The sequence below is a fragment of the Peromyscus eremicus genome, chromosome 2, assembly GCF_949786415.1.
Source record: "Peromyscus eremicus chromosome 2, PerEre_H2_v1, whole genome shotgun sequence".
NCBI lineage: Eukaryota > Metazoa > Chordata > Mammalia > Rodentia > Cricetidae > Peromyscus > Peromyscus eremicus.
In genome coordinates, this window is record NC_081417.1 from 117,684,092 (window position 1) to 117,712,002 (window position 27,911).

The following is a 27,911-nucleotide window of genomic DNA, read 5'->3' on the forward strand; positions in this document are numbered from 1 at the left end:
TCTTTGCGGAGGATGAAATATTGGGGTGGGGGGGGCTGTTATGAAATGCAGCTTTTGTCATATTAAACTCAGTACGATATAGTTTTTAAAGGAAACATTTATGGTTTTGAGTTTGTTGTATTATTTTTTTTCTCTCTCTCTCTCTCTAAGTGTGTGTGTGTGTGTTTGGAGAGAGGAGAGAGAGAGAGAGAGAGAGAGAGAGAGAGAGAGAGAGAGAGAGAGAGAGAGAGACTCACATTATAGTCCAGGCTGGATTTGAACTCGTGGTAGCCCTTCTACCTCAGCCTCTGACATGCTAGGACTTATAAGCATAAGTCATAGCTGGGTGGTGATTCATGCCTTTAATCTCAGCACCTGGGAGGCAGTGAATTTGTGAATTCAAGGCCAGCCTGGTCTACAGAATGAGTTTTAGGGCAGGTAAGGTGGTTACACAGAAAAACTTTGTCTTAGAAAAACCAACCAAGCAACCAACCAGCAAACCAACCAACCAACAAAGAAAGAAAGAAATAAAAAGCATAAGCCATCACATGGTTTTAATTGCTAGATATGTAATGATAATTTTTAATACGTATAGGGGTTAACAAACAAAATAGAAAACTTAGATTAGAGCACAATAAATCCCTAAGCACTCTCTGGGCACCAACCCACAGCCCTCACTTCAAAGGCTGTCACAAAAGAAACCTTAGCAGCAGTCTCATCAGCCCATTAGAGACTGAGTAATTATCAAATAACACAGAGCTTTAAAAAAACCCAACTATTTTTAAGAGCACAGTTTTAACAGTGTGCTCTTGACCTCAGGACTAGAAGTAAAAGCAAAACCCAGGGTTCTCACCAGGCCAGGCTCCCTGAAGAGGCTTGCTTCTTCTGGAAGTCCCAAATGTCCGTTGAGGGAGTTCAGAAAAACCTGGAATCTCTAAACTCTTAAACAGCAGAGCTGAGCAATTACCTAGAAAACAGAGGCTTAAATCAAGATTGACTTCCATTATGTGCCTTTATCAGCTCAAACATTTATCCCTGGAAGACAAGACCAGTGAGAGACAAGGCTGGCTTTTTTTTGGTCTGACACATTCTGTTCCATACTGTACTGAGATTACAGTGAGCGGACTGCCCCTTCGCTCACTGTAATCAACTTCTACTTGCTAATGAGTCATCTTCCTCAGTTTACATTTCCAAGTGTAGTTACAATTTTTTCCTTTTAAATCAAAGATGACAAATGGTCAGTGTTACAGAGTGACTACCTCCTCCCACCCAACAAACTCATAGTGCTAACCTTCAGTTCCCTAGAATGTGATTCTAAAGAGGGCAAGTAAAAACGAGAGTGGTGGGTCCCAACTTGTCCCTAAGACTGGTGCCGTGTAAGAAGAAATCAGCTCTGATGGATACAGGGTCAAGCCACAGGGAGAAGCCTGCACACCAATGAGAGGTGCCTAAGAAGCCGACCCTGCCCACCCCTCTTTCCAAAGCTCAGCATCCAGGACTGTGAAAACACAATCGCCTGCTGTTTCCCCTTCCGGTCTCTGATGCTTTGTCATGACAGACCACAAAGAAAAGTCATTTTCAAACATCCTTGAGCAAGACTTGGTGGAGCAGGCTCTAATCCCTCTAATTCCAGATACTTGGGGTTAAACGGGAGCTTCCAAGGTTGCCTGGGAAACCTGGTGAGACCTTGTGTCTTAGTTAGGGTTTCTAGTGCTGTGAACAGACACCATGACCATGACAACGCTTATAAAGGAAAACATTTAATGGGGGCTGGCTTACAGCTCAGAGGTTTAGTGCATTATCATCACGGCGGGAAGCATGGTGGCATGCAAGCAGACATGGTGCTGGAGAAGGAGCTGAGAGTTCTACATCTAGATGTGCAGGCAACAGGAAGTGACAGTGAGCCACTAGGCCTGGCTTGAGCTTCTGAAGTGTCAAAGCCCACCCCCAGTGACACACTTCCTCCAACAAGGCCACCCCTCCTAACAGTGCTGCTCCCTGTGGGCCTCTGAGGGTCATTTGTATTCAAACCACAGCAGTGAAAAAGGAGCCTGGAATGTGGTTCCATGGCGGAGAACATGCCTAGCATGGGCAAAGTGCACTGGATCCTAGCACCTCAAAAAAATCAAAATATAAACTTGGTCCATATACTTCAACCCACACCAATTTTTCTCCTTTCTTTTTATTAGAGAAAATTTACTCTTCATTGAAAAAATATTAGTATATATTCATTATATATCACATTAGATTTTATTATGGCATTTTCAAAAATGCATATAATATATTTTGATTATATTCACTCACCCTCATTATCCTTTCCTGCCTCACTCTAACTTTTGCTGATCCTCTTTCTCTTCCCAGCTAGTCCCCCTTCTAAGTGAGAGGTTAATTGCGGGAGTGTGGGCAACCTACCAGCGGCCTTGCTGCTGAAGAAAGTGTCTCTCTGTCTACCCGGAAGCCCTATCTTTCTGTAGCTTCTCAGAGCGTTTCATTGGTGAGACTTCTACTCCATCTCTCTGGAATCATATGCCAGATGATTCTTTTCTTGGGGTAGTGATTAACAAAGCTGAAAGGAATGCAGTGAGCCAGTGGTTGAACTGTCTCCGACTTCACAGTTCTGACCCACTCTTCATTTTTAATCTTTAGCAAAATTTGCCTGTCACCAGTTTGATATAAGATTTCATGTTTCAAAGGAAAACTAACAAAAGATTTTTAAAAGTACGATCAGCATGCACATATGGGCAGGCAAGCAGAGGCAATAATTTAGCATCTTGGGACTCGACTTGGTTTGAATTGTTCACACACCTCAATGTTCTTGACAGCCTAGGACCTTTTCCTGCGCATGGAAACCTAGAGACTTAGTCAGGATTTCTATTGCTATAACAAAATATCATGACCAAAAAACAAGTTGGGAAGGAAAGGATTTATTTGGCTTACATTTCCACATTGCTTGTTGATCACTGAAGGAAGTCAGGACAGGAACTCAAACAGAGGCAGGAGCGGATGCAGAGGCCATGGAAGGGTGCTACTTACTGGCTTGCTCCCCCCTGGCTTGCTCAGTCTGCTTTCTTACAGAACCTAGGACCACCAACCCAGGGATGGCACTACCCACAATGGGCTGAGCCCTCCCCATTGATCACTGATTGAGAAAATGCCTTAAAGCTGGATCTCATGGAGGCATATCCTCTATTGAGGCTCCTTCCTCTCTGATGACTCTAGCTTGTGTCAATTCCACACTCAAAACCAGCCAGTACATGGTTTTATAACTCAATGTGTCAATCAAAATAAAGAACCACCCTCTCTAGGACCTCTTAGCAACCAAAAGCCTTTTTCTTGACTCCCACAAAAAGAATTCCCAAACAATAATTGGGGCCCTTGAATACCTTTACTCATATGACCTACTGTCACCCCTGATAGAGGTTCTGACCTGTTCTACAGCGTTGCTTTGAATCAAGTTCTCTTGCTCTTTTCATAAGTCTGTGTGAGCCTTTATTTCAATTCTCTGAGTAAGAAGGATAGACCTAGAGACATCCTCTGACAACTGGACAACACAGGAGAGTAATACTTTCCCACAGTTTATCAAATAATGGTTCAAAAAATTAACTAGGCCAATCTGGAATTATACCGTAATTACCACAAGAGCTAATAGAACTTCTAGCCATTCCAGATTGCTTCTGCCTTAGCAAGTTGAAAATCTAACCATTAATGCTGCCTTGTTCGTGTGTCTTGCCTCTCATGCCTTACCAGTGAGGGAACCCACCTCAAACACTCACCTACAGTGTGTTAATGAGAAGCCAAAACCAGAAATAAAGTTGAGAGAGCTCGCCCAAGTTCAATCAGTACGGAAAGAGCAAAGGGGTTTTTCAAAGAACCCGGATAGGCCTGTTGGCTCCACCTGCACCTCTGTCCTCATACATTCAAGAATGTGCTTTTCCATGACTTCACATCCAAATGTGGTCCCCACCAAGACCCACCTGCGGGGGCCAGAGACAAGCATCTCCTACCACAGGACAAATCATGACCATCTTTAATGCTGGTTCTTCCTCAAACAATCCGGGTCTATATACCTTGGTCTTTCAGCTTGCTTGCTTTCCTTTCCCTACTTTGCTAAGATAACAATGCATCTTGTATCCATAGAAACCATCTCCGGAGCTTCCCATCTTGAGACCAGCATTCTTACTCTCTGAGGCATTTCACTCCACACGCTCTTGTCACCCAAAGCCAAAGTGACTCGTAAGGTACTCATAAAGCTTGTGCTGAAGAAGTGGAGGGAGAGAGCCTAGAGAGGGAAAATGACCTAGAGAGAAGAACGAAGGGCAGTTGCTTTTTGTTTCTCATAGAAATCGAGAAAATTTTAATAAGCTTAAAACTCACATGCAGCCTGCAGGTTTAAATTGAAATTGGCAGCTTATTTATATTTGAGTATTTAATGGAGAATTATTTTTATTACTTATGAAGTTTAAAAAAATCCATTCTTATCTACAAGGCCAAGAAACATCTGATGTATTGATGTATATAGTAACATCAGTCCAGCATATATATATATATATATATATATATATATATATATATATATATATATCTCCTTGGACACATGAACACACACACACACACACACACACACACACACACACACACACACCCAGAGTGAGAGAGAGAGGACAGACACCATACAGACAGACAGAAATACATCATTCACATGCAACACAGAATTACAGACTAAAGATGAGTACTTGGAAACAGCTTGAATTTGATCAGGAATGGGGGAAATTTTATATAAAATGGATAAAATTTCAGCCAAGAGTTCTCTTGATAAACATTTTGAGAATGCATCAAATATGCATGGATACATCAAAATAGGAAAAAGAAAAACTAAACAAGAGGGTCTAATGACAAGCCCATGTCCAGGGCAAGCACTCGGAAACAAACTGTAGTGCTGTATAACAGTCATCAAGTTGGTATAGTGCCCAGTAGCAAAGCAGTTGCTCGGCAGTGGTGAAGCCCTGGGTTCCATTACCCTTTGGCCAGGTAACAACCTTTAAAAACCGTTTATTTCCTAAAAATAAAGGAAAGAAAAGAAAAAATGGCTAGAGTTTGCTAGTCACACTCATAGCCAATGCATGAACACCATGAACTTATTTTATTCTATATATTTGTCATACAAGAAACACAATAATAAAACATACAAGTAGTTGGACTCTATTATTTGTTGAACTATGTACACTGAAGAACAAAGGCTTGATTGGGATCAGTAACAAGAATGCTATTGGCCATGGTGGTTTGTCAGATGCTGTTGCATGTTAAGGAATTTTCAGCCAATCTGCAGCTGTCCTCAGGAGTAGATTGAGGGGGTATAGGTGGGCATTGGCAGATGTGGCCACATGTCTCTATCTCTTTCTGTCTCTCTGTCTCCCCCCCCCCACTCTCTATCTCCCTTTCCCTTTCTGTGTGTCTTGAATACAATCAAATGGAGTTTTTAAAAGTATAAAAAAAGAGAGAAATACTTTCTCTTAGAGAAGATCTCACCACTTGGTGGCAGTATACCCAAGTTTAGACGGTTGAAAATTAAAAGCAAATTGTGACATGAAATGGCACCAAATATCTCCTGACCACAGTTGCAAAATCACCCCCAAAGTGCTCCCTGTCTGGCTGGAAGTCCGGCTGCTGTCCCTTATGCTGCAGGTTTCAGAAGCACCCTTCTCAGGCCGAGGAGGCTGGCTCTGTGCAGTGTTTGTCTAGAAAGCACAGGGGCTTCACAGCCAACACGAAACAGCCATCTCTAGGGTCAAACACTTTGTTTCATCTGTAATTCCTGCCATTTTCACCCTCATTATAGATCTGTGAAACTGCTTCCACACAGCAGTGGACATGATTAAACCAATGCTTAAGCCACTTTCTTATTTCAGGTATCTTTCTTTTCGTTGCTGCTGAGACCTGATTCATACTTTTTATATTTGGTGTTCCTTATAGAAATAGGAAAACCTCTTCCTCTCTCCTTCTCTCTCCTTCCTCTTATCAAGACCTTGCTATTTAGCCCAGATCAGTCTCAAACTTTCAGTCTTCTTGCCCCAGGCTCCTAGGTGCTGGGATTACAGGCATGCTCCTAGTTCAGCCAGGTCTTTCTTTTAGTGAGAGACATTCTCACTTAGGGCTAGGAAGATGGTGCAGTCAGAAAAATGCTTACTTTGCAAAAACAAGGACCTGAGCTGTGAAAAGGACCAACCCCATGTGAAAAAGGCCAAGGCCAAGCCAGGTGGTGGTGGCACACTCCTTTCATCCCAGCACTTGGGAGGCAGAAGCAGGCAGGTGTCTGTGAGTTCAAGGACATCTTGGTCTACAGAATGAGTTCCAGGACAAACAGGGCTACATGTAGAGAAAACCTTGTCTCGAAAAAAACCAAAGAAAGAAAGAAAAAGGCCACTTGTAATCATAGCATTGGGGAGGCAGAGACAAATGGGTCCCTGGGGCTTGCCAGCCACTCAGTCTAGCCTACTTTGTCGAACTCTAGGTCAATCAGAGACCCGGTCTCAAAACAACAAAAAGCAAACAAACAAACACATGGGCAGTGCCCAAGGCCTAGCACCTAAGGCTGTTCTCTGGACTCCACATGTACTCATGTATACATACATGCAAGTACACACACATGAACATGACCATAGAAGTTCTTGTCCCTTTGAATGTCAACAACAAATAGGATTATATGTGAGGATATCCACAATCATTCTTCTTATTCATTTTGTGTTATATTCACAGTTGTTTTTACGTTACTTATGTATTTAGAAATCCTGTTGTGGAGGGCCATTGTTCAGGCATGGCATGGTCACTACCATCTTGAAATCAGAGCCATGGTGACAGCCCCAGGAGACCCTCAACAAGGTTGGGTCTATTAACACTTGATGGTAGAGGAGCATGGGAAAGGTAATCAGACACTTAACCTGAGATTCCAGCCACTCCCTTCTACTTGCTCACTTCTTACCCCATTGCATGTAATCCTGTCCCAGGCACACAAGGCCTCAAGATGTGCTGGTGTATGTAGGAGGTAGAAGGTTAGCTGCATAGAGACTTCAGTGAAGTAGCTTTCATGAGACATATCTTGGTGTGACAGGAGGGTGGGGTGGAGAAAGTAGCATCAGGATTAGCCTATGAAAGAAACCAATGACAGAGAAAAAGGCTGGGACCTTGACCCTTTCTTACCCCTACCAAGGTCTACATATAAGGGGCTGATGGGGCCCAGTGCCACTGAGTGCCTAACCTTTCCCAGCTCTCTGGCCTGCTTTCTTCCTCAGAAGTATGCTTTTTCTTAATACATCATCTCTGCTTCTACCATTACCCATGTGTCCCTGGTTCAGTTCCTTGTTTGGGGACACAATAATCTGGAAATCTCAGCAGATGGTAAGTTACCAGACAGGAAGTCATATTTATGTTCGTTTTCTCTTAATCTCCGCAAAGGAAGCCAGGGTCTTGTGCTTGCCCACTAGCCTGCCTGCTGCCTCCCTCTCCCTTCCTTCCTTCCTTCCTTCCTTCCTTCCTTCCTTCCTTCCTTCCTTCCTTCCTTCCTTCCTTCCTCTTCACCTTTTGTTTTTCCTCCAAAGCACATGGAAACCAGGGACCCAGCTGTGGAGATTGTGGCCATGGTGTCAGAACAGATGTGAAAGGAGACTCGACAACAGTTTGGGGCACCAAGTCCAACCTTCTTCACAGTTCACGATGCCACAAAGTCAGGAGTAAGAAGAGTTCCCAGATGTGCCCATGTCCCCACCATGCCTAGCTACCGGGTTCCATAATGCTACCACTCCCCCAAATATTCTTAAACTGCCAGCACTTTGCCCATCTCCACTCCCCTTTTTTATTTTCTTCTCCTAGGACAGCCTTGATGCCCCAGCTTGGGCATGGGAAGAGTGATGGTAGTGGCAGAATTCATGTCTGTATTCATCAGGGTTCTTTAGAGGAACAGAACTGATAGATTGAATCTCTCTATATGTAGAAAGAAGATAAGAATGGCTTACAGGCTGTGGTCCAGCTAGTCCAACAATGGCTGTCTACCAATGGAAGATCCAAAAATTCAGTAGTTGTTCAGTCCACAAGGCTGAGTGTCTCATCTGGTCTTCAGTACATACCAAAGCTCCAGAGACATAGGCTCTGATACCCATGCAGGAATGAACTTGCCAGGAAGAGCAAGAGCAAACTGGCAAAGAGAGAAAGCTTCCTTCTTCCATGTCCTTTATATGAGCTGCCAGCAGAATGTATGGCCCAGATTAAAAGTGGATCCCCCCACCTCAATGATCCAGATTAGAAGTGGGTCTTCCCACTTCAAATGATTTAATTAAGGAAAAAACAAAACAAAAAAAAACAAAACAAACAAACAAACAAAAACCCTTACAAGTGACCAGCCACTTGGGTTAATTCCAGATGTAGCAAAATTGACAACCAAGAATAGCCATCACAATGCCTGTATCCTCTTCATACCCAGATGATCCCATAGAGAACCATCCCTACTCTGGGACTTGGGCTGTGACCAGAGCAGGAAGGACGGAAGTGTGATGTGAAGGCTGACTCTGTTGCCTGCAGTGCCTGGACCTGGACACTTGGCAGTTTCATGTTGTTTCCACCAGGGTTCATGAACCTTGATCTATCCTTCAGGGCCATCCCCTGGCAGGAACGGGAGTTCAGAGGCTAGCTCTAGAAGTCCCAGAGACAAAAGTATAAGACACAAATAGAAGCAGAGGCTGGTAGGCTAGGCTCAGCACTGTTTAGGGTCTGGATGCCTGAGTCCACCTCTGGGAAGTGAGGGGCACAGGTCAGGCAGGGCAATGGATTCTCACTTCTCACCCCTCTCGCCATTTTTGATTAACTTTTTTTTTTTTTTTGAGACAGGGTTTCTCTGTGTAGTTTTGTGCCTTTCCTGGAACTCACTTGGTAGTCCAGGCTGGCCTCAAACTCACAGATATCCACCTGGCTCTGCCTCCCAAGTGCTGGGATTAAAGGCGTGAGCCACCACCGCCTGGCTTGATTAACTTTTGTCTGCACTCCCCTACCTAATTAGTCTTATCAATAAAAACCAGGAATCAGATATCAGGGTAAAAGCTGAAAGATCAGTGAAGCAGAGCAGCAGCCACCAAAGACTTTGTACCTCTCTGAATCCTCTGACTAAAAAGGACTGAGATCCTGTCTCCAATCTGCCTTATCATTTCCTGTCTCTGCCCAGTCTTATCACTTCCTGTCTCCTGTCTGTACAGACCTCCAGACCTCTATGGTTAACTAGTGATTAGCTCTTCACTCTGATCTTCAGGCAAGCTTTATTTGTCAGAACACAAAATATCACATGACATTTCCCCTTTTTTCTCTAAATAAAAAAACAAAGGCTTAAACTAACATAGAAAAACTATATACAATAAGTACAATAACTATATACAAATATATATAGGCAATAATTACATTAACAATGTCTAGTCCATTAGCATTTGACAAATCAGAGAAAATACTCCATTATCTATCCTATCTTGGTGAGTCCCAAGTGTTGTACCTAATTCACTTTCTATTCCAGCTTGCATTACTAACACAAAACTATCTTTTTATGTCTCTCAACCTTATACACTTTATACTTCTTTAGTTTCTTAAACTATAACTATAACTATCTGGTCTTCAACTCCATCAGAGACCTGAGAAGGACATAATATTACCTGAGTAAACAGGAAGTGCAAAGCAAACAACTACTAAAAATAAAGAAATGACAATAACAACTGGCTGCCTGGACAGTCACCCAAGGTTCCTCTGTAATGTTGGGGCATCCATCTTCAGCCTGATGGCCTAGAATATCTGACAGACTTTTCTATGAAGCAGAATTTTTGAAGGACTGTCCCATCTTGTCTTGGCAAAGTTCGGAAGTCACTTTCTTTTCTGTCTTGCTTGTCCAATTTGGACAACATACTGCTAGCAGTCGAAGCAAGGATACTTTCTTGCCCAGTGGCTAACTTTTGCCATAAAGAAAGTAAACTCCATATGGAATTTATTCAATGTCCATCATCTTCTCTAAAGTAGATTGGTGCTGCCAGGAGCGGACATATCTCAGTTATAATGAAAGAGAATGTTATATTAAAACATTTTAAATGCCATATTCTGTAGATCTCTGAAGTGCTTGAAAACCACTTGCCTATCTAAAATACATCTCTGGTTGATCATAAAAACATATTTAACACGACTACAAGTTTGATTGTAATAGGTGACTAACTGCTAACCTGCATTTCTTTGTTATCCTAAATAATTTATAATAATAACTTTCAAGGACTAGAAATTTACATTACATCGTTGAATGATCTGTATAGGTACAATACCTTGAACAAGAGTAGAAATGTATGTACAATATGTTCTATCAAAAATAATCTTAAATTTGTATCAATATACAAAAATCCAAGCCAATGTAAAATATTTAAAACTAGTAGTTGCTTTTTTTGGTTTAAAAGTAGATTCAATAATCTACCCTTTTATCCCATTTCTATATTCCCCTTTTCATTTTAGAATGAGACCCCTGAATCTAATCTCCTTTGTTCAGCTTTTCTCCTGTTACCAATAACAATTTGTAACCAACCCCCGTAAATGATGACAAATATCCATAACATACTGAATGACGAAAAAATCACTCTCCCTACCTCTTGGGAATGTGGGTGTTGTGTTCTTAAAATTGCTTCCTGCTGTCTGGGGACAACAGCATCTTTGGGGGAACATGAAAAAAATTGGGATAATTGTCAGGTCCTAGGAGAGCTAGCTGTATCATTTGTTATCCAGTCTCTGTGTAATGGGAAAGTGCAGGACTTGTCTCAAGTCCTGGCTAGAGTAGTCTGTGAGACTGGACTATCTCAGCTAGCCACCTTGAAATTGTCCTGAGCAGTTTGCTGTCCAAAGCTGATCTTTAGGTGGTGTTTGTCAGCTTAGTGGCATTATCATAGTCCAGGTGGAATCATCTTTGTGGAGCCCCATCCTCCTTTTGGAGACTTCAAAAGTCACTGTTAGGCATGGTCATGGTTCACCGCAGAAAACTTAAACATTTCAAATGTCATATGCAGCAGATCTCAAAGAGTTTAAGGGACAACAATTTGTTAGGTATATCCAGAGCACAAAAACTTAATTCCTAATATACCTGATACTCAAACCCAAAATCACATAGAGGAATCTAGATGAAGTCCTTTTCTAGAATTAGTTAGTACTCTATATGACCATTAATATCATGACAAAAGTTTAATATATATATTAATCTTATAAATTCTGATATAATATTCATACTTTAAGAAACGTTTTAAAGAATTAAAATAAAACCAAAAGATCATGAGATTAGTAGCAATAGATCAGTCCCTTAATGTCAGTTTTTCTTCTGTCCCATATCAAGTGGCTCTTCTGACATAAGACAGAGATTTTGGATTTTCCTTTTAACAAGCATGTTTGGGTTTAGACAAGGAGGGAGTCACGCTTCAACTCCAAAGCCAGTGTTAATTTTTAATTGAACTATAAAAAGACCATTTGCATTATGTGTCTGTAGAGAACAGCAGAAACAAACATTTAGGAAGATTTATGAAATTTTATCCTGTTGGAAACGTGATATATCAGTAGGCCAATTTATTCCTTTTCTTGGGACACTTGCTCTGGATGACTCATCCTTTTTTCTTCAGATGTCTCAGTTGTCCAGTGGTCTTCAGATTCCTTAGCTGATTGCCTTCATTTTCCTGGAAAGACAAAAACAAAACTCTGCCCCAACTATAACTTTGGGAAGTTTCCCTTTTGGCAGGTTATATCTGATCAAATGAAAAGCATTTGTTAGTCATTTTTTTTTTTTTTTGAGACAGAATTTCTCTGTGTAGCTTTGTGCCTTTCCTGGAACCCCCTCTGTAGTCCAGGTGGGCCATCAACTCACAGAGATCCACTTGCCTCTGCCTCCCCAGTGCTGGGATTAAAGGTGTGTGCCACCACCGCCCGGCTACATTTGTTAGTCTTATAAGTTAGTTTAGATTGAAGGGTCATGCTGGTTGATGAACTATCACCTCTTCTAATCAAGAGAACTCTCTTGTTCAAATCTAATCTTTATCAATTTTGATGGCATCCATAGATTTTCTTCTCCTGTGGAAACAAAAGCAAAACTGTTAGAATTCTGCCCTCACTCTAGCTACATGACTGCACATGTGCAGTTCAGGAGTTAAGCAAAGGGTCTTGCGTCTTAAGTCATCAATTTGTGCTGGCGACTACGTGTGCATGGTGTGGTCAGGCAATCAGCACATTCGTGGTGTAGCTCCGTAAGCCCGCTTCACCAGGAGCCCTTAAAAAGCCAGAGGCAGATCCCACCCTCTCTCTCTTCTCTGCTCTCTCTCCCCGCCCCACCATCTTTCTCTCTCCACACATGCTCTTTCCCAGGTCTTGTTCTTCCCTACTCCCCCTTCCTCCTAATAAAGTTCTCTGCTACCAGGTAGCATAGCCGTGGCTCGTGACCTTTCTGTGTGGTAATAACCAGTGCCGCCACCAGCTCCGTTTATCATTCATTTCAAAAACCCCTTCCCCGACATAACACATATCTTAGTTTCCATTCTTAGGTCAACACGTCTTTAAAGTATACAGGCTGATTTAATTCTGTAGTTTTTTTTCTGTTATTCAATGTCTCTCTGCAGCTGTCATTCCTTTCTCATTAGCATTTAGAAAATTTAAAGTTAATAAAATATTATGTAATCTACCTCTGGGGGTCTTTATTACCCCTTTCTGTTTATTAAGCATATCTTTTAGAGTTCAATTAGGTCTTTCTATAACTGCTTGCCCTGTAGGATTATGTGGTATACCTGTTATATGCTTCCTGTTGTAATATGCAAAGACAGTTTTATTTTACTAGGGACATAAGCTGGAGCATTGTCAATCTTAATTTGTACAGGTATCCCCATGATGACCATAACTTCTAACAAATGTGTGATTACAGAATCAGCCTTTTCAGAACTCAAAGCAGCTGCCCATTGAAATCCTGAATATGTATCTAAGGTGTTGTGTACATATTTAAATTTTCCAAACTCTGAAAATTTTAATTTTCAAAATTCATTTGCCAAATTTCATTTTTTGAGTACCCTTTGGGTTACTTCCTACAGGTAGTGAAGTTTGATTATACAAGGAACAAGTAGGACATTTTCTTATAATTTTCTTGGCTTGTTGCCAAGTGATGGAAAAATCCTTTTCCAAAGCCTTGCTATTGGAATGGCGTTTTTAAGAAAATTCTGAGGTCTCCATCACATTTCCTAATAATAACTGATAAATTTCATCACTACCTTGTGCAAAGGGCCTGGCAGACCCTTATGAGATCTGATATGTGTTTTATATATATGAGATGATTCTTATTCTTGACTAGTTCCTGTAACCGTATAAATAATGAAGTTAATTCTGATTCATCAGGAATAAGTTTAGCAGTTTCAATGTGTAAAACAACTCTTTCTGCATATTGAGAGTCAGTCAGTAACTATATTAAGAGGTTCTGTAAAATTCATTAATACCATAATAACAGCATATAATTCTGACTTTTGGACATAATCATAAGGGCTTTCCTGATTTATAACCTGCCTTTCCCGATTTATTTGCATCAGTATAGAATGTAGTGGCTCCAGAAATTGGTGTTCCCTGTACAATGTGAGGCAGGACACAATTGATTCTTTTTATGAATTGAAGTCTCTTGCTTTTGGGATATCTGTTGTTAAACTCTCCCAAAAAGTTACTGCAAACTCTTTGTCAATGTTCATTTTCTGCCCATAAAGAGGAAACTTAAGCATTAGTGTAATGTACTACAATTTCTGTTGGGTACATTCTTGTCAATTATCGAAGTCTTAATTTCTCTTAGGTGAAATCTCCTCTTAGGTCGCTACAGAAGCTGTTGTCACGAATGCCACTGACCTCCTAACGTTTAGTGTCCCAAAGAGATCATGGAGAAACAGTCTTTCATATTTAGTCTTATTTTTATGCACGCGTATCACCCTAGGACTGAGGGATGAGTGCCAGTCATTGGAATTAATGTTACACCCATAATCAAAACCATCAGCGCAGTGCAGCTCCAAACCAAGGCATCTCAGTCCTCCATCAGACCCTGAAAGCGCTTTCCTTTTGGACAGAACAAGGGTAGAAACTACTGCAGGTGCGTTTTTGCCGAGATCCAACACAGCCATGGCGAGTACCAAGGAAGTGTGTAGTTCCTGGCAGGTGGCTTAGCCCGGAGTATCTTTCCTCCTCCAGCCATATGGGGGATGTGCCAGGGCGCGACAGTCCGCAGGGGCCGTAGCCTGCCTTGGACCGCTGGGTTATTGGAGACAGGGCGCCCGGCCACGTGGGCGGGGCAAAAGGCGTCCGGGATGTCCCAAGGGCAGGAAGTGAGGGGGCGGGGCTTGGGAGGGTGTGCGCCTGCGTGGAGGCCGGCTGCTGGATCCCGCTCAGGCCGCGGCTAGAGTGCGTGCTCACGGTGACGGCTGGGCGTTCTCCTGAGCTGGGCGGGGAGGGCGGAGATGGGGAATTGGGGCAGGGGTTCGGGGCTGCGGTGGGCATGGGCCATGCCGGGGTCGGCGCGAACGGCCGGGGCGGCGGGCTTTCTGGAAGCTTGCCTCCCGCCGCCGGTGGTGGGTTCCGCCGGAGCAGGGCTTCCTCCTGCGGTGTAGCTGGCCTGGCCTGTGCGGGTCTCCCCTCCGCCCCGCCGCTCGTCCTTGTGCAGAGACAAGTGCTCCGGCTCCAGCTGGCAGCACCAGGACAGCCGGAGCGGTTCCAGGGAGCTTACTGATTTTCTGAAAAACTTATGTTCAAGGATCATTTTAAAATACTGTTTACATGTCCCCTGCGGTGTGACAGAGAGCGCCTGTGCGGGCAAACCTCAGCCAGAAACGTTAGTCCCAGGAGATGAAAATACCACATTTGGAATTTAGGAGTTGAGAGCTTCATAGGAGTTGATCGCCTCATAGCGACTGTCAAGGTCTTGGGGCCCTCTCTAAAAGGACTTAGCTTCATAGCAGACATCCTCAGCCGGGGTGCAGGGGTGCTGTGTCACATTTGGAAACTTAAGAGCCGAGCCTGGTAACTTTTTTTTTTTTTAAAGAAGCCATCCATCATGTACTTAGCTTGAACGATTATTTCAAAGTGCATGTCCTATTTTTGCCAATCTGACAACTGTTTCCATAGAAACTAGGGAAGAAATAGTCGTTTTCAGTGAGAGTTGTTGAAACTGTCATCCGGATATCAGCTGTGAGTGCCCGTGAGCGTACTACTTGCTCATTCTGAGATGGCACTTGAAGAATTAAGGGGTTGGAATGTTCTTAGAGGCTAGCAATCCAAATTGTTTAATTTTCTCACATCATTAATTTCCTAGTCCTACAAGCCTGCCAGCTTATGTTTGTTGGGCCATGGTTCTTTGAAAAGCGCATGGCAGCCGCAGTTCTTTCTTAGGTGCTGTGCATTGTGGTGAGTGGCTCTTTGAAAATGTATAGATTTCTTCCCCCCTTAAAAAAACTCCATATAAAGGATTAATTAGTGATTACAGATTAACAACTACTGTTCCTCTTCTGGGTGGCACGTGATTGATTATCAGTGATAGAAATGATAATGATTTTAATTACGTACCTAGTGTTTGGGGGCTTTTGTTTTTACCTTCCATGGGTAGGTAGACTGCGTTAAACATGTTCGCACATGCTCTGAAATGAGCAGTTTTCTTCTCATGTGAGCAGAGCCAAGCAGGGTGAATAGTGTGCATGGCACAGTGATGAGAATTTATCTGAGGGGTGTCAAGTAAAGCAGACATTCTAGAATCTAGCAGTGGGTGAAGGAGGCTTGGAGAGGGTGCCTGCAGAGCTGGGAAGCCAGGAAGCAACATTAGCAAGTTTATTGGAGCTCATAGAAAACCAATGGTAATTACAAAAGTGCTTGCTTGCCTTGGCGTTTACAAAGTTAACGAACCCTGTAAAAATTTAAACTGCCCTGAAAGAGGAAATACTGGATCCCTCATAACCACCATTCTGCCCCCTCAATTACGCTAGGCCTTTTTGAGACTTATTTTTGTATCCATTAGTTGTGTTTTATCTTTACTAGTTTTACAGATTGGGCAGGGATTTTTGTCTTTTTTCTTCTCTGCTTTGTCTCTGCTACACAGAACGGTATTTGACATGTAGCATTCACTCATTGTATAATGAATTAATGAATAAAACAATCCTGAACTGAATGAGATAGGTGAAATGTTTGGTTAAGATAATCAAAGTTTATTAATTTGGTTGACGACATTTTAAAACAGGTAAATTTCACAGTAAATCTGAACTTGTGGCTTTTCTAGAAAGTTTTGAAACATTTGGTAACATAAAGGTTTGATTTGTTACATTGTTGGCCCTCGTTTGGGTGGCCGTGTTCACATCTTTCTGACTGTGGAGGTTTACCTGCATCTACCACACAAACCTGCACTGCTCAGCGGGACAGCCGCTGGTTCATAACTCCTCTCATTAACTTTAATAAAAATGAAACAGACTACAGATTCTGATCCTCCAATGCACCTAGCCACACGCCAGGGCTGCCGTATTGGACAGCATAGAGAGCATCTCTGCAGGAAGTGTCATGCAGTCTTGCTTCTGACCTTGGACTTTGCCCCCCCACTATCCTGTTGTACAGAAAGTTTTGTTATCTAAATTATCTTGAACAGCTCTGTGACTCAAGTGCTGGAATCCAGGCCTGCCCTAGCACACTAGCTTCAGGGCACTTTCAGGTAGCTCTTATGGCTGTGTTTCAGGTTAGCATATCTCTTTGTTGTGGCTCAGAGCTCTGTATTTTAATTAAAAATACAGTCTTTAGTGGTGTGACTCTTTGGGTTAGGTTTCCGTTGTTGTTGATTTGCTCTCTCTCTTCTCCCCCCCCCCTCCCTTTTTTTTTGAGACAGGGTTTCTCTGTATAACAGCTCTGGCTGTACTGGAACTCGCTTTTGTAGACCAGGCTAGCCTCACGGAGACTGACTTGCCATTGCTTCCCCATGGGCTGGGGTTAGAGGCGTGCGCCACCACCTGCTTTGCCTTTCTTAAGGATTGCTTTAGGTTGCTTGCAGGAAGGGTTGGCAGTGAACTAAAACAGAACTAAATAAAGCAGAACTAATAAAGTGACTGGCTAGAGACGGTAGAAGAGCCCACACACAGGGTCACAGAACCCAAGGGGAGCTGGATGGAGGAGGTAGATTGGCAGGCCTCATTTAAAGTGGCCTTTGATCTTTTGGATGTTAAAATTCCTAGGGCTAATCCAGTATAGTTTGGAAGATTGGGAAATCTGTGTAGGTGTGTGTGTGTGTGGGTCCCTCGGATTGCTTCATGACACATATAACGTGGAAATATTAACTTGCACATGAAGTTGTGCAGCTGCCTCCTACCATGAAGATGTCTTTGAGATCATTTGTTTGTAAGACACAGAAACTGGGTGAAGAGAAGGAATTACTTTAGAGAGCTTCTGAAGCAAAAATATGGAAAGCACAGCAGGGTCTCAGAGAACATGAAGGCCTTACCCGCCAGTCCTGCAGCTGCTCAGACCTAACCAAGTAAACACACAGAGACTTATATTACTTAAACTGTATGGCCGTGGCTCAGGCTTCTTGCTAGCTGTTCTTATATCTTAAATTAACCCATTTATATTAGTCTATAAGTTGCCATGTGGCTTGTGGCTTACCGGTACCTTACACCTTCCATGTCATGGCTGCGGCTGGCAGTGTCTCTCTGCCTCAGCCTTCCACTTCCCAGAATTCTCCTCTCTCCTTGTCCCGCCTATACTTCCTGCCTGGCTACTGGCCAATCAGTGTTTTATTTATTAACCAATCAGAGCAACACATATGACATACAGAACATCCCACAGCAGGTGTTCATATGCATCAATGGGTAGTCTCCCTCCCTCCCTCCCTCCCTCCCTTCCTCCCTCCATGGTCTCTCACTTACCACATGAATATCCCAGCATCCTTTCTGTGCAAACACTTGCAGAGCTTTTCCTCACAGGTCCGGCTTGCATGGGCTTGCTTTGCTGCAGCACCAACTGTAGGCCCTACACACAAACATCTTCATATTCCTATGCTACAGTTGCTTGATGTGAAGTTTTCTCTGTGGTAGGTGTTTGCTGTTAGCTCTGAGACCAATGGCCTTAAGGTACTAACATGACCTGCTGACCCATTCCCTAAGTTGAGGCCATGACCAGGCAAGTGTTAAAACTTTAGGGCAATAAGTCATCAGATTTGAAGGAAAGAAAATGTGTTCATGTTGTTTTTGTAGTTTGATTTCTAGTTTAAAAAAAAAGCTTAAATATACTTTTTTTAATAAACAATCTTTTTTTTTTGTCCTTTTACCCAAATGGCATAAGAGAGACTTTTGCCTTGTGTAGCTAGCCCACTGCTCTGGAATATCTTACTCTTCTGTTTTATTTTTCAGAGTACATGGCTTTAGTAAGAATTTTGATGTTTTCCCCCCAATAATCTCACTTTTGTCTTCTTAATTAGAATGCTCCCCCCACAAGGATAAGGACTATATTTTGTGCTCTTTTTGTAACTTCCATACCACTTAGCCAGTGGAGAACTCAATGACTTGTTCAAATACGTGAGGATGGTCCTGTTAGGTTACTATGGAGCCCAGACACTCCTGTTGCCTCGTGACATCGTATCTGTCCTAATGCCTAATGCCGTCTAAGGCGTTACTCACATACAGGCCCCGCAGCTGTGTACAGCACACAGTACTTGCTAATGGTGATGCTGTGCTTTCTGTTATTACCATAGATGGTATTGCTTCTGCTTTTAAAAACAGTTACTGTAGGACAGGGTGCCGTGTTGTGCCAGCAGCAGCCCCGTGCTGCTGTTATCTGCATCTGTTGAGTGTGTCAAGAGCCACTGGAGTGACTGACCTATGTCATCTAGGTCTGGGGAAGAGCTCTGTCTGCATGGTAAGGAGGCCTAACAGCACAGTTCTCAGTCACTTTTCCATACATGATACATTTGAAATAATTTTTAGGTATAAATTATCATCATCATCATCATCATCATTTCCACTTCTCAGTTTAGTGCAACACAGAAGAAAGCAAGCCAGACAGCTGAAGTGTTTATCTAAATTGTTCTATTATCAATAAAAACTTGGAGTCAAGTATGGTGGTAAAAATCTGATAGATTAAAGAAGTGGCAGAGGAGTGACCAGCTGTCCTTTTTCCACACTTCCCAGATCAAAAAGGCCTGCACATCTCTCTAAGCCCATTCCTACTCCTTCCTGTGCCTCTCTATTGTATCCAGGTCCTCCAAAATCTCTATGGTCGATTCTTGTCAACAGGTCACTGACTCTTCCTCCCATCCAAGTTTAACTTTATTAACACAGTCTCGGAGTGTCACAGTGCAATCAAATATACCGCAACAGAAAGTATCTTGTTAATGTCAAGCTATTAGTAGGTTAAATTGACTCTACTCATTTTTTAATTCATAGTAAAAGGACTACCAAAGGGTTAATTTTCACTTAGCATTGCCTTATTCACTTTATAAGTTAATAACACAAAGGTATAGTGTATAAATCACATACAAGTACAGTCTAATAACCTTCAAATTGTCAACTATGCAGAGAATACTAGTCACTAAAATTGGCAGTGATGAAACATCTTTTTAGGTATTAATACTGTATTAGTAAAGTTAGTCTCACAACCCCCCAAGAAGATTTTAAAACATTTAGGAAAATTGAGAGAAAATTTAAGGAACATACATATAACCACATAGATATGATTATCAGTATGTACAGCACTGGCTCTGCATTCTGTGTGTGTATATGTGTGTGAAAGTACAGTTGTGTGGAGGTGTGCATGTGTGCATGTATTAGCAAGAGTACTTGGAAGTAAGTTTCATTCATGAGTGGATACCTCATCAGGTACGTCAGAAATGAGATATTCACCTCCATATCATTATCATCTAAGAAAAGTAATTGCCTACAACAAATCTGTATTCAGACTCACCCATTTGTCTCACTTCTGAAGCTGATGTTTTCTTTTAAACTACAGAGTTTATCCAATGTATTTGATTAGTCTGTCTTTTTTCTCCCAAAATCTCTTCGTATGTATGTGTGTGTCTGTATGCATGTGTATGTCATAGCACATGTATGGGTATTAGAGGACAACTTGAAGGAGCTGGTTCTCTTCTACTCATGTGAGTTACACAGATTGATCTCAGGTCATCAGCTTGGTACCAAGCGCCCTACCTGCTGATCTTTCTTACCAGCCTTTCTCAGTACCTTTCAAAAATAGTTGATTGCTGTATAGTTAATGCACAGTAGTTTGTACATGTTCAAACTACACGTGTAAAGTAGTTATAGGGCTCTTTGTGTTTTCTTGAGTGAGCTATGGTAGTTTGTATTTTCAAAGGGTCCATGTATTTTACTTAAGATGTCATATGTGACATTTTTTTCTTTGATTATGCTTAGGAGTTGTTCCAGTTAGATAAGGATGGAGGTTTGCGAGCTGGTTCAATAGTACACGCACTGAAACTTACTTCACATAAACAGACACCAGCCACCATGTTGGCGACTGGAACCCAGATTCTCCCCTAAGGGGAGATTGGGGAAACAAAAGGAATTCCTTCCTTTCCTAAGTTTGCTGAGTGGGTGGGTGCACTCAGGTCATATATGATGGTCATTACAAGGAATACAGGGAACCCCTGGCTGAGAGGCTGGACAGTTTGGAGGCAGTTAGATGAGAAACAAAGCCATACATAACTCAAGGCCTAGGGCTGGACAGACTGCATCTCTTGTAGCTGTGAAGATGGAGGAGGAGCTTGTTAGCAGTTGCTGCTCCCTCTGCAGCAGGCTAGAGATGAGGGCTGGAGAAGTAGCTAGAACGCTACCCAGTGGAGGTCCATGGTCTGAATTTCCTTTGTGTTTTTCTGTGTGGTTCATTGAACTTGGTAGGTTTATGGGTTTACAGCTTTCATTCAGTTTGGCCCAGCTCTGGCTACTGCCTCTTTGAGATCTTTTTCTCTTACCCACCCTTGCCTCATTTGAGGACTGTAGCCACGAGAAGATTAAACTATCTCATTGACGCCTCTTGCATTTTCTGTCTGTTTTTAGCTCTGATTGGTCATTAAGTTCACAAGTCCTTATTTCCACTATGACCTATTAATCAGCTGTAAATGTTACCCGGTAACATTTACATTCATCCTCAATTTTGTGGTTTTATTTAGAAGTTGAAGATATCCTTTTAAAAATATGCATTCTGTGTCTGTATAAAACATGCTGAGAATTTTTCTGGAGTTGCTTTAACACATGGAATATAGTTAAAACAGTGACTCAAATATCCTTGTCTACTAGTACTGCCATTTGTATTACCTAGGTGCTAGCTTCCTTTGACTAATATTTCTTCTTCTCTGCTGATCTCATTTCCTGCTTGGTAATTTTACATTGTAAATTGTGTGTTGCTTGGTGTTGGGTATTTTTGATTCTTGAGCTTTTTTGAAGGAAATCCAGGATGTGGTTATTAGAAGCAGTTTCATCTTTTTGAGTGTCATTGTACCAAGCTGGATCTTATCCGCCAGTTAAGAACCACTCACCCGTGTTTGTTTTAGTCTTCCTTACTGGGGCAGAGCGGTTCTCAGGGCGGTCCTAATTCTCCTCTAGTGCTGAGGCCAGGCTCTTCCACCCAATGCCGGTGACTTACAAATGCTAAGTTTTCCCACTGTGATCAATGGGAGCAGGCAGTGCACTCTGCCCTGTGTATTGTGCCCTGTAATTACAGTTCTTTCCAAGCTTCGGGGAAATTTCTTACTCATGTGACCAGTTAGTACTCAGTGGACTAGGGAGGAGCCTGCTGAGTAGGTACTGTTCCGTGTTCCCTTCCTCCGCCCATAGGTCCAGCTACCTGGTCCACAGGATTCCCGGGCTTCACACCTTCAGGTTAGGGCAGTTAAGGGCTAGTCTCTCCTGTCTATGTTTTTTGGAAACTCATCAGGCGGTTCTCTGGGCGCAGTTGTGGGGTCTCATCTTGTTTCTCATCTCTCCGTCCTTCATTGCCTATTGCCAAGTAGTTTGAAACCCTTGTTTTATTTATTCTGTTTTTAAAGCCATTTTTAGGTGGCATTCAAGTCTCTCTTCTTATATCCTGACTCCGATTAAAAGTCTGTCTGTCTGTCTGTCTGTCTGTCTGTCTCTTTCTCTGTCTTTTTGAGACAGGGTTTCCCTGTGTAGCCCTGACTGCCTTGAACTTACTTTGTAGACCAGGCTGGTCTTGAATTCAGAGATCCACCTGCCTCTGCCTCCCAAGTGCTGGAATTAAAGGTGTGCGCCACCATGCCAGGCTAATAAGTCTCATGGTTTTATTTGAAAGAATATATTTGAATTTTTTAAATTAGGCTTTTCTATCCCATTATATTCATTTTTTATTTGTCAACTGATACAAATTTATTGCTGTTTCATCTAAGCTATTTCTCATTCCCTTCAAGCGATTTTCTGATCAAATAGATTCCCTGCAATTAAAAAACAACATGTTTTTCTTTTTAAATGATGTGAAAAGATTCAAGTGTTGAAAATAAGCACTGTGTAGTGAACTAATGCTGTGTGCACTCCTTTGGTTTGTCCTGTTGAAAGGTGCTGCTGTAGGTGATGGGCAGAAACACAGGCAAATGTTATCTTAAGATGTTTAACACACCTTCCTTAAGCATTGCATTCCCAATTTGTAAATACATATTTTCCACAGGTGCTTATATCTATCTTTTTTTTTTTTTTTTTTTTTGGTGTGTTTTAGATAACCAAGCAAAAGCAGGATGAACTTCCTTTATGGACTTCAGGCTGCCACGAGAAACCGTTTTCTCTCTGGAGTGACTTTCCTGGCCAACTGGAAACAGTGGAACCCACCAGCAGGCTGTTCACACCCACGAGGGCCCCTAATCATACATGCGAGCAGAGGACTTAACACAGTCTGTCAGTGTCATTCGGTGACTTTACTGCCTGGAAACTTCCATTTCTATAGGACTCTCAGTAACCAAAAATCAAGATGCTTTTCAAATGCTCAAAGCCAGGAAATAGGGGTGCTTACCTACAAATGGACTGTGTGGGGTGATTCTTTTCCAGGACAAGGATCGAGGAAACTGGTTGGTGGTCCTTCTCTCACAGCCCCGTGCCCTCTGAGAGGCCCGGCCGGAAGAGCTGCCCAGAGTTTCCACACGTCCCCACGGGTTCTGGCTGCTCCAGTTCCTTTCTTGCTGCTCATTCTGAAACCAGTGCAGAAGCTCCTTGCCATCATTGTGGGCAGGTAAAAATACTTTGGGGGAGGGGGGAAACGGCATTTGTGTTAAAGTTCTTGAGTTTTTATATTCACATTTTTAGCAACTTACAGTAATTCTTAATAATTAACCTTAGTATTTTATAAAACTATAGTTTTAAAGAAACTCTTCCCTATGCCATACTCAGCTCAAAATTTGAGTTTCTAAAGGTAAGTTCTACCAGTCTTGTTGTGTGTGATTTAATAATCTTGAAATAACTTGTTTATTGTACAGAAATATGATCCTTAAGTTTTGTTGCTACAGACGTTTCTAAAAGACTTCACATTTCTAATTATAGGGGAATGAGAAGTATTGGCACCAACTTGTGTAACAACAGCACTTAAGAACATTGCCTTTTGATTTTGTGGAATTTTAGGCAATAAGCATGAAATGAAGGTCTTCACTCATATAAGTAGGGGCTCAGACTTAGCCACGTTAATAATGCTCATTTCTACCCTTGTTTTCAAGGCGTCCTTGTTATGTTTCTCTTGGTAGTCCTTTGTGATTACTCATTTATAGCTAAGTGCTTGTTTCTCAGTCCCTTTCCCCTTATTTCATGAAGGTTGAAGAAGGCAAATCATCTCTTCCTAAGGTTTTTTTACGGTTGCTAACGAGGCTGCCCCTCCCAGCTGTCTGTTTCCTCCCACACTCACAAGCCAGTTTGCTTTTATTAAAAGTTCAGGAATTCCTCTGCAATGTATTTAATTCTATATGTTTGATGTTGAAGGTCAGAAAATAGGTATCTATGTCGGTCCTAAGTAACCAGCTCATCCCTGTTTGTAGGGATGATGGCTTTGTGAGTTCTATTTCTTTAAAGTTGTTTGATTTGATATTGATTTTACTATTATAAATTTCCTGTCATAATATGTTCCACATATAAATAAGTAGCAATTCTATAAATGTTATAAAGAGGAAATAAGTGGGTGGGCGGTGGTGGCGCATGCCTTTAATCCCAGCACTTGGAAGGCAAGAAGATCTCTGTGAGTTCAAGGCCAGCCTGTTCTTCGAAGCGAGTTCCAAGATAGTCAGAGCTGCAACAACAACAACAAAAAACCCTGTCTCAAATGTCTCAAAAAAAAAAAAAAACCCTCAAAAAAATGTTTTTATGATCCTCTGGTTCAGTCCCTTTTCTAAGGCATTTCATGTGTGTCTGTGTGTTAGCTTTCTGACACTGAAACATCTGAGATAATAAAGGGAGCAAAGACGTATTTCAGCTCATGCTTTCAGAGGTTTCAGTCCGTGGTCGCTTAGGCCCAGGTCACTCAGCGCATCATGGTGGGAATCCATGGCAGAGGAGACTTGTCCATTTCATGATGGCCAGGAAGGCAAAGAGAGACATGGGTAGGCATTGGGGTCCTAACATTCCCTTCAAGGACACCCCCCAGTGACCCATCCTTCCACTAGACCATCTCCCAAGGGTCCTGCCATCTCCTAGTAGGGCCCCAGGCCAGAGACCAAGCCTTTGATATTGAATCCAGTGACCTTTTGGTGGAACTATGAGAGTAGGAACTTGGTAAATTACAGGAACTTTACAAAATTGCTTTGTAAAATGAATTCTTGTGTGTGTGTGTGTGTGTGTGTGTGTGTGTGTGTAATAAATTTTACTAAGACTTGACAAATGTATGCACAGGGAATTTTTTTTTGTCCCACTATTGAAAACATTGCTTCTTGTCAAAATGTTTATAAACCCAGCCCAGCACTTGAGAGAACTCTCGCCAGCCAGCAAGGCCCTCCCCAGGTGGCATCTGTAACGGTACCGTTTCTTTACTCCGGTGCTTCCGATCCTCCCTTCCCTCTTCATGTTCTAGCGATGATAGTGGAGCCTCTGCTTCTGAGCAGTGCCGCTTACTCCCGGAGTGGGTGCCGAGGTAGCATCTCTTGTCCCTTGCTGGACCATTGCAGACTGAGCTGGAGTCTGAGGAGCAGTGCCGAAAGGTACAGATGTACCCTTCACGACCCCAAGGTGATTGTCTGGGGATGTTATCTGTGTGAAGTGGTTAAGTGGTCAGTCTCAGAAAATGGCATTCCCCTACTCCCGGGTTTTCCTCCTGCTACCTCCGTGGCCTTGGCTAGGTTGTTCTCTGTGACGAGGTGTTAGGAAGAGCAAATGAGGTGATTTGTGCATAACTAGTGCACACTTCAAGTATGGTAGACATTAAGTGTTGGTTAGTGGTAGCTATAAAACAGCACTTCAAGTGTGGTAGACAGTAAGTGTTGGTTAGCAGGACGTGTAAAACAACTACTCACTTTAGTGTTGGCATTCACACTAGCTGAAGAGGAAAATTCAAATGAGCCTTAGGGATTTTAAGTAAGGCTTTATAGAGTTGATGACTTTTTCATCCTTTAGCTAAGGATTTTACAAGTTAAAAAGCTATGTGTACAGAGAAACATAAAGATCGAAGTGACTGGCCCCATAGAATCCTAGAACATGCGCGTGAGTTTTGGTGGTATGTGAACATGCACTTACCAACGCCACATTTCCGATTTGTCACAGGGGCATACGAAAGTGGTGGCAAGCACTTCCTCCTAACAAGAAGGAGCTATTTAAAGACAGTGTGAAGAAGAATAAGTGGAAGCTGCTCCTCGGTCTGAGTGCCTCTGGCCTGCTGTTTGTAGTGTTTTATTTCACTCACCTGGAAGTGAGCCCTGTCACTGGAAGGAGCAAACTGCTGTTACTGGGGAAGGAGCACTTCAGACTTCTGTCAGACCTGGAATACAAAGTGGTACGTAGCAAGGACTGTCCTTAACTAGATTGCGTAAGGTAGCACTAAAGCAGGAGGTGTCTTTAAACATGGAAGATGCACTGCTTTTAATTTTAGGCTTTGATACACCAGTAGTAATTTTTCCCCAGGTCTTGTACCTGGGAGAGGGCTTTGCACCATGTGCAGTGGTCTTTCCTCTGCACCCCGCCCCCCAGGAGCCCCTGCTCTGCTCAAGTCTGTATTTCATTGTCTTCTGCTCAGCAAAGCCTTGCTTGATGCTCAGACTGGTTCAAACAGGGTGACTCATTCAGGCTGAGCTGGGAACTGGATCTTTGTGATTGTGCCCCATGCTCAGCGTGCTTTTCCTTTTCTTTGCTTTCTCTACCTGAGGGGAACTTACCATGGACTTTGTCCATCTGCTTTACTAAGCTAAGCTCCGTGGGACCAACAGCCTTGTTGGTTTGTTTATTTTATCCTAGGAACTAACACACCATGCAAAGTCGTGCTTAGGTTTTGTGTTATCAAGTAAGTAAATATGTTGTGAGAATTTTTGTACCTTGAAAGTCAGGTGTAAAATGAATAAAAAATTTCTTAATAAAAAATAAAGTCGGTATAATAAGATAGTCATAGTTTTTCCAAATATCGATTTTGGCTTTTGAAATTTTATTGTATTTTCTGCCATTTCTTTTTCTTCTTAAAACAGAGTTTTGCCATGTGGCCCCTCTTGGCCATCAGCCTGTGACCCCTGTGTCTCAGCCTCCTAAGGGCTGAGGTTGCAGGTGTGTGCTACCATAATCACTTGTTTTCTGAGTACGTAATAAAGGTATGACTCAGAAATCTCAACTCCTTGAGAAGTATAATAACTTAGGGAGTGACACATTACACTGCTGTGGGATGTTCTGTATGGCAAATGTGTTGCTAATTAGTCAATAAACACTGATTGGCCATTGGCTAGGCAGGAAGTGTAGGCGGAACAAGGAGGAGAATAAAGCTGGGAAGTGGAAGGCTGAGTCAGAGAGACACTGCCAGCCACCACCATGACAAGCAGCATGTGAAGATGCCGGTAAGCCACGAGCCATGTGGCAAGGTATAGATTTATGGAAATGAATTAATTTAAGCTGTAAGAACAGTTAGCAAGAAGCCTGCCACGGCCATACAGTTTGTAACCAATATGAGTCTCTGTGTTTACTTGGTCAGGTCTGAGAGGCTGTGGGACTGGCAGGTGAGAGAGATTTGTCCTGACTGTGGGCCAGGCAGGAAAACTCTAGCTACATTACACACTTTGTGTCCTTGTGTGTCCTCAAGGATGGAGACCGTCATTGCATTTCAGTATTTACCACATTCAGGGATGTGCTGAATGCCATTGGTTGAATAGGCGATGGCTTCAGGGTGCTTGGGTTTTCCTATCTGTTTAATGCAAATGAATACATGAGCTTATCAAAGGAGAGTTATCATTGATAGTGTCCCAGTTAGGGTTTCTATTGCTGTGAAGAGACACCATGACCATGACACTCTTAGAAAGGAAAACATTTAATTGAGGTGGCTTACCGTTTTAGAGGTTTAGTCCATTATCATCATGGCAGGGAGCATGGAGGCTGGGAGTATGGCAGTGTGGAAGCAGACATGATGCTGGAGAATTCTACATCTTGATCCAAAGGCAACAGGAAGTGGACTGAGACAATGGGTGTGGTCTGTGTATATATGAAACCTCAAAGCCCACCTCCACAGTGACACACTTCCTCCAACAAGGTCATACCTCCTAATAGTGCCACTCCCTTTGGGGACCATTTTCTTTTAAACCATCACAGCAATGACTTTTTACTATAAAAAATTGTTCTTAGGTAAGATAATAACAATGTCTTAGAAGAATACATACAGAAACTTAAAATATCTCCTAGAATTTAGTCTTAATAGGAAGATAGATTGAGAAAAATATTTTAGAAAGATTGGAAGAAACCTTGTATGAAATT

At 42.4% G+C, this 27,911-nt stretch overlaps 1 protein-coding gene across 1 annotated transcript in view; it reads left to right on the forward strand.

Moving 5' to 3' along the window:
* The first annotated feature begins 14,376 nt into the window (after positions 1 to 14,376).
* The window catches only part of Oma1 (OMA1 zinc metallopeptidase), a 62,244-nt gene continuing 48,709 nt past the window's right edge, over positions 14,377 to 27,911 (forward strand). Inside the window, exons 1-3 of the mRNA XM_059256013.1 lie at positions 14,377 to 14,427; positions 22,723 to 23,229; positions 25,734 to 25,962. Of these exons, the coding sequence (XP_059111996.1) occupies positions 22,742 to 23,229; positions 25,734 to 25,962 (717 nt within the window). The 5' untranslated portion in view covers positions 14,377 to 14,427; positions 22,723 to 22,741. The remainder of the gene's footprint in view (positions 14,428 to 22,722; positions 23,230 to 25,733; positions 25,963 to 27,911) is intronic.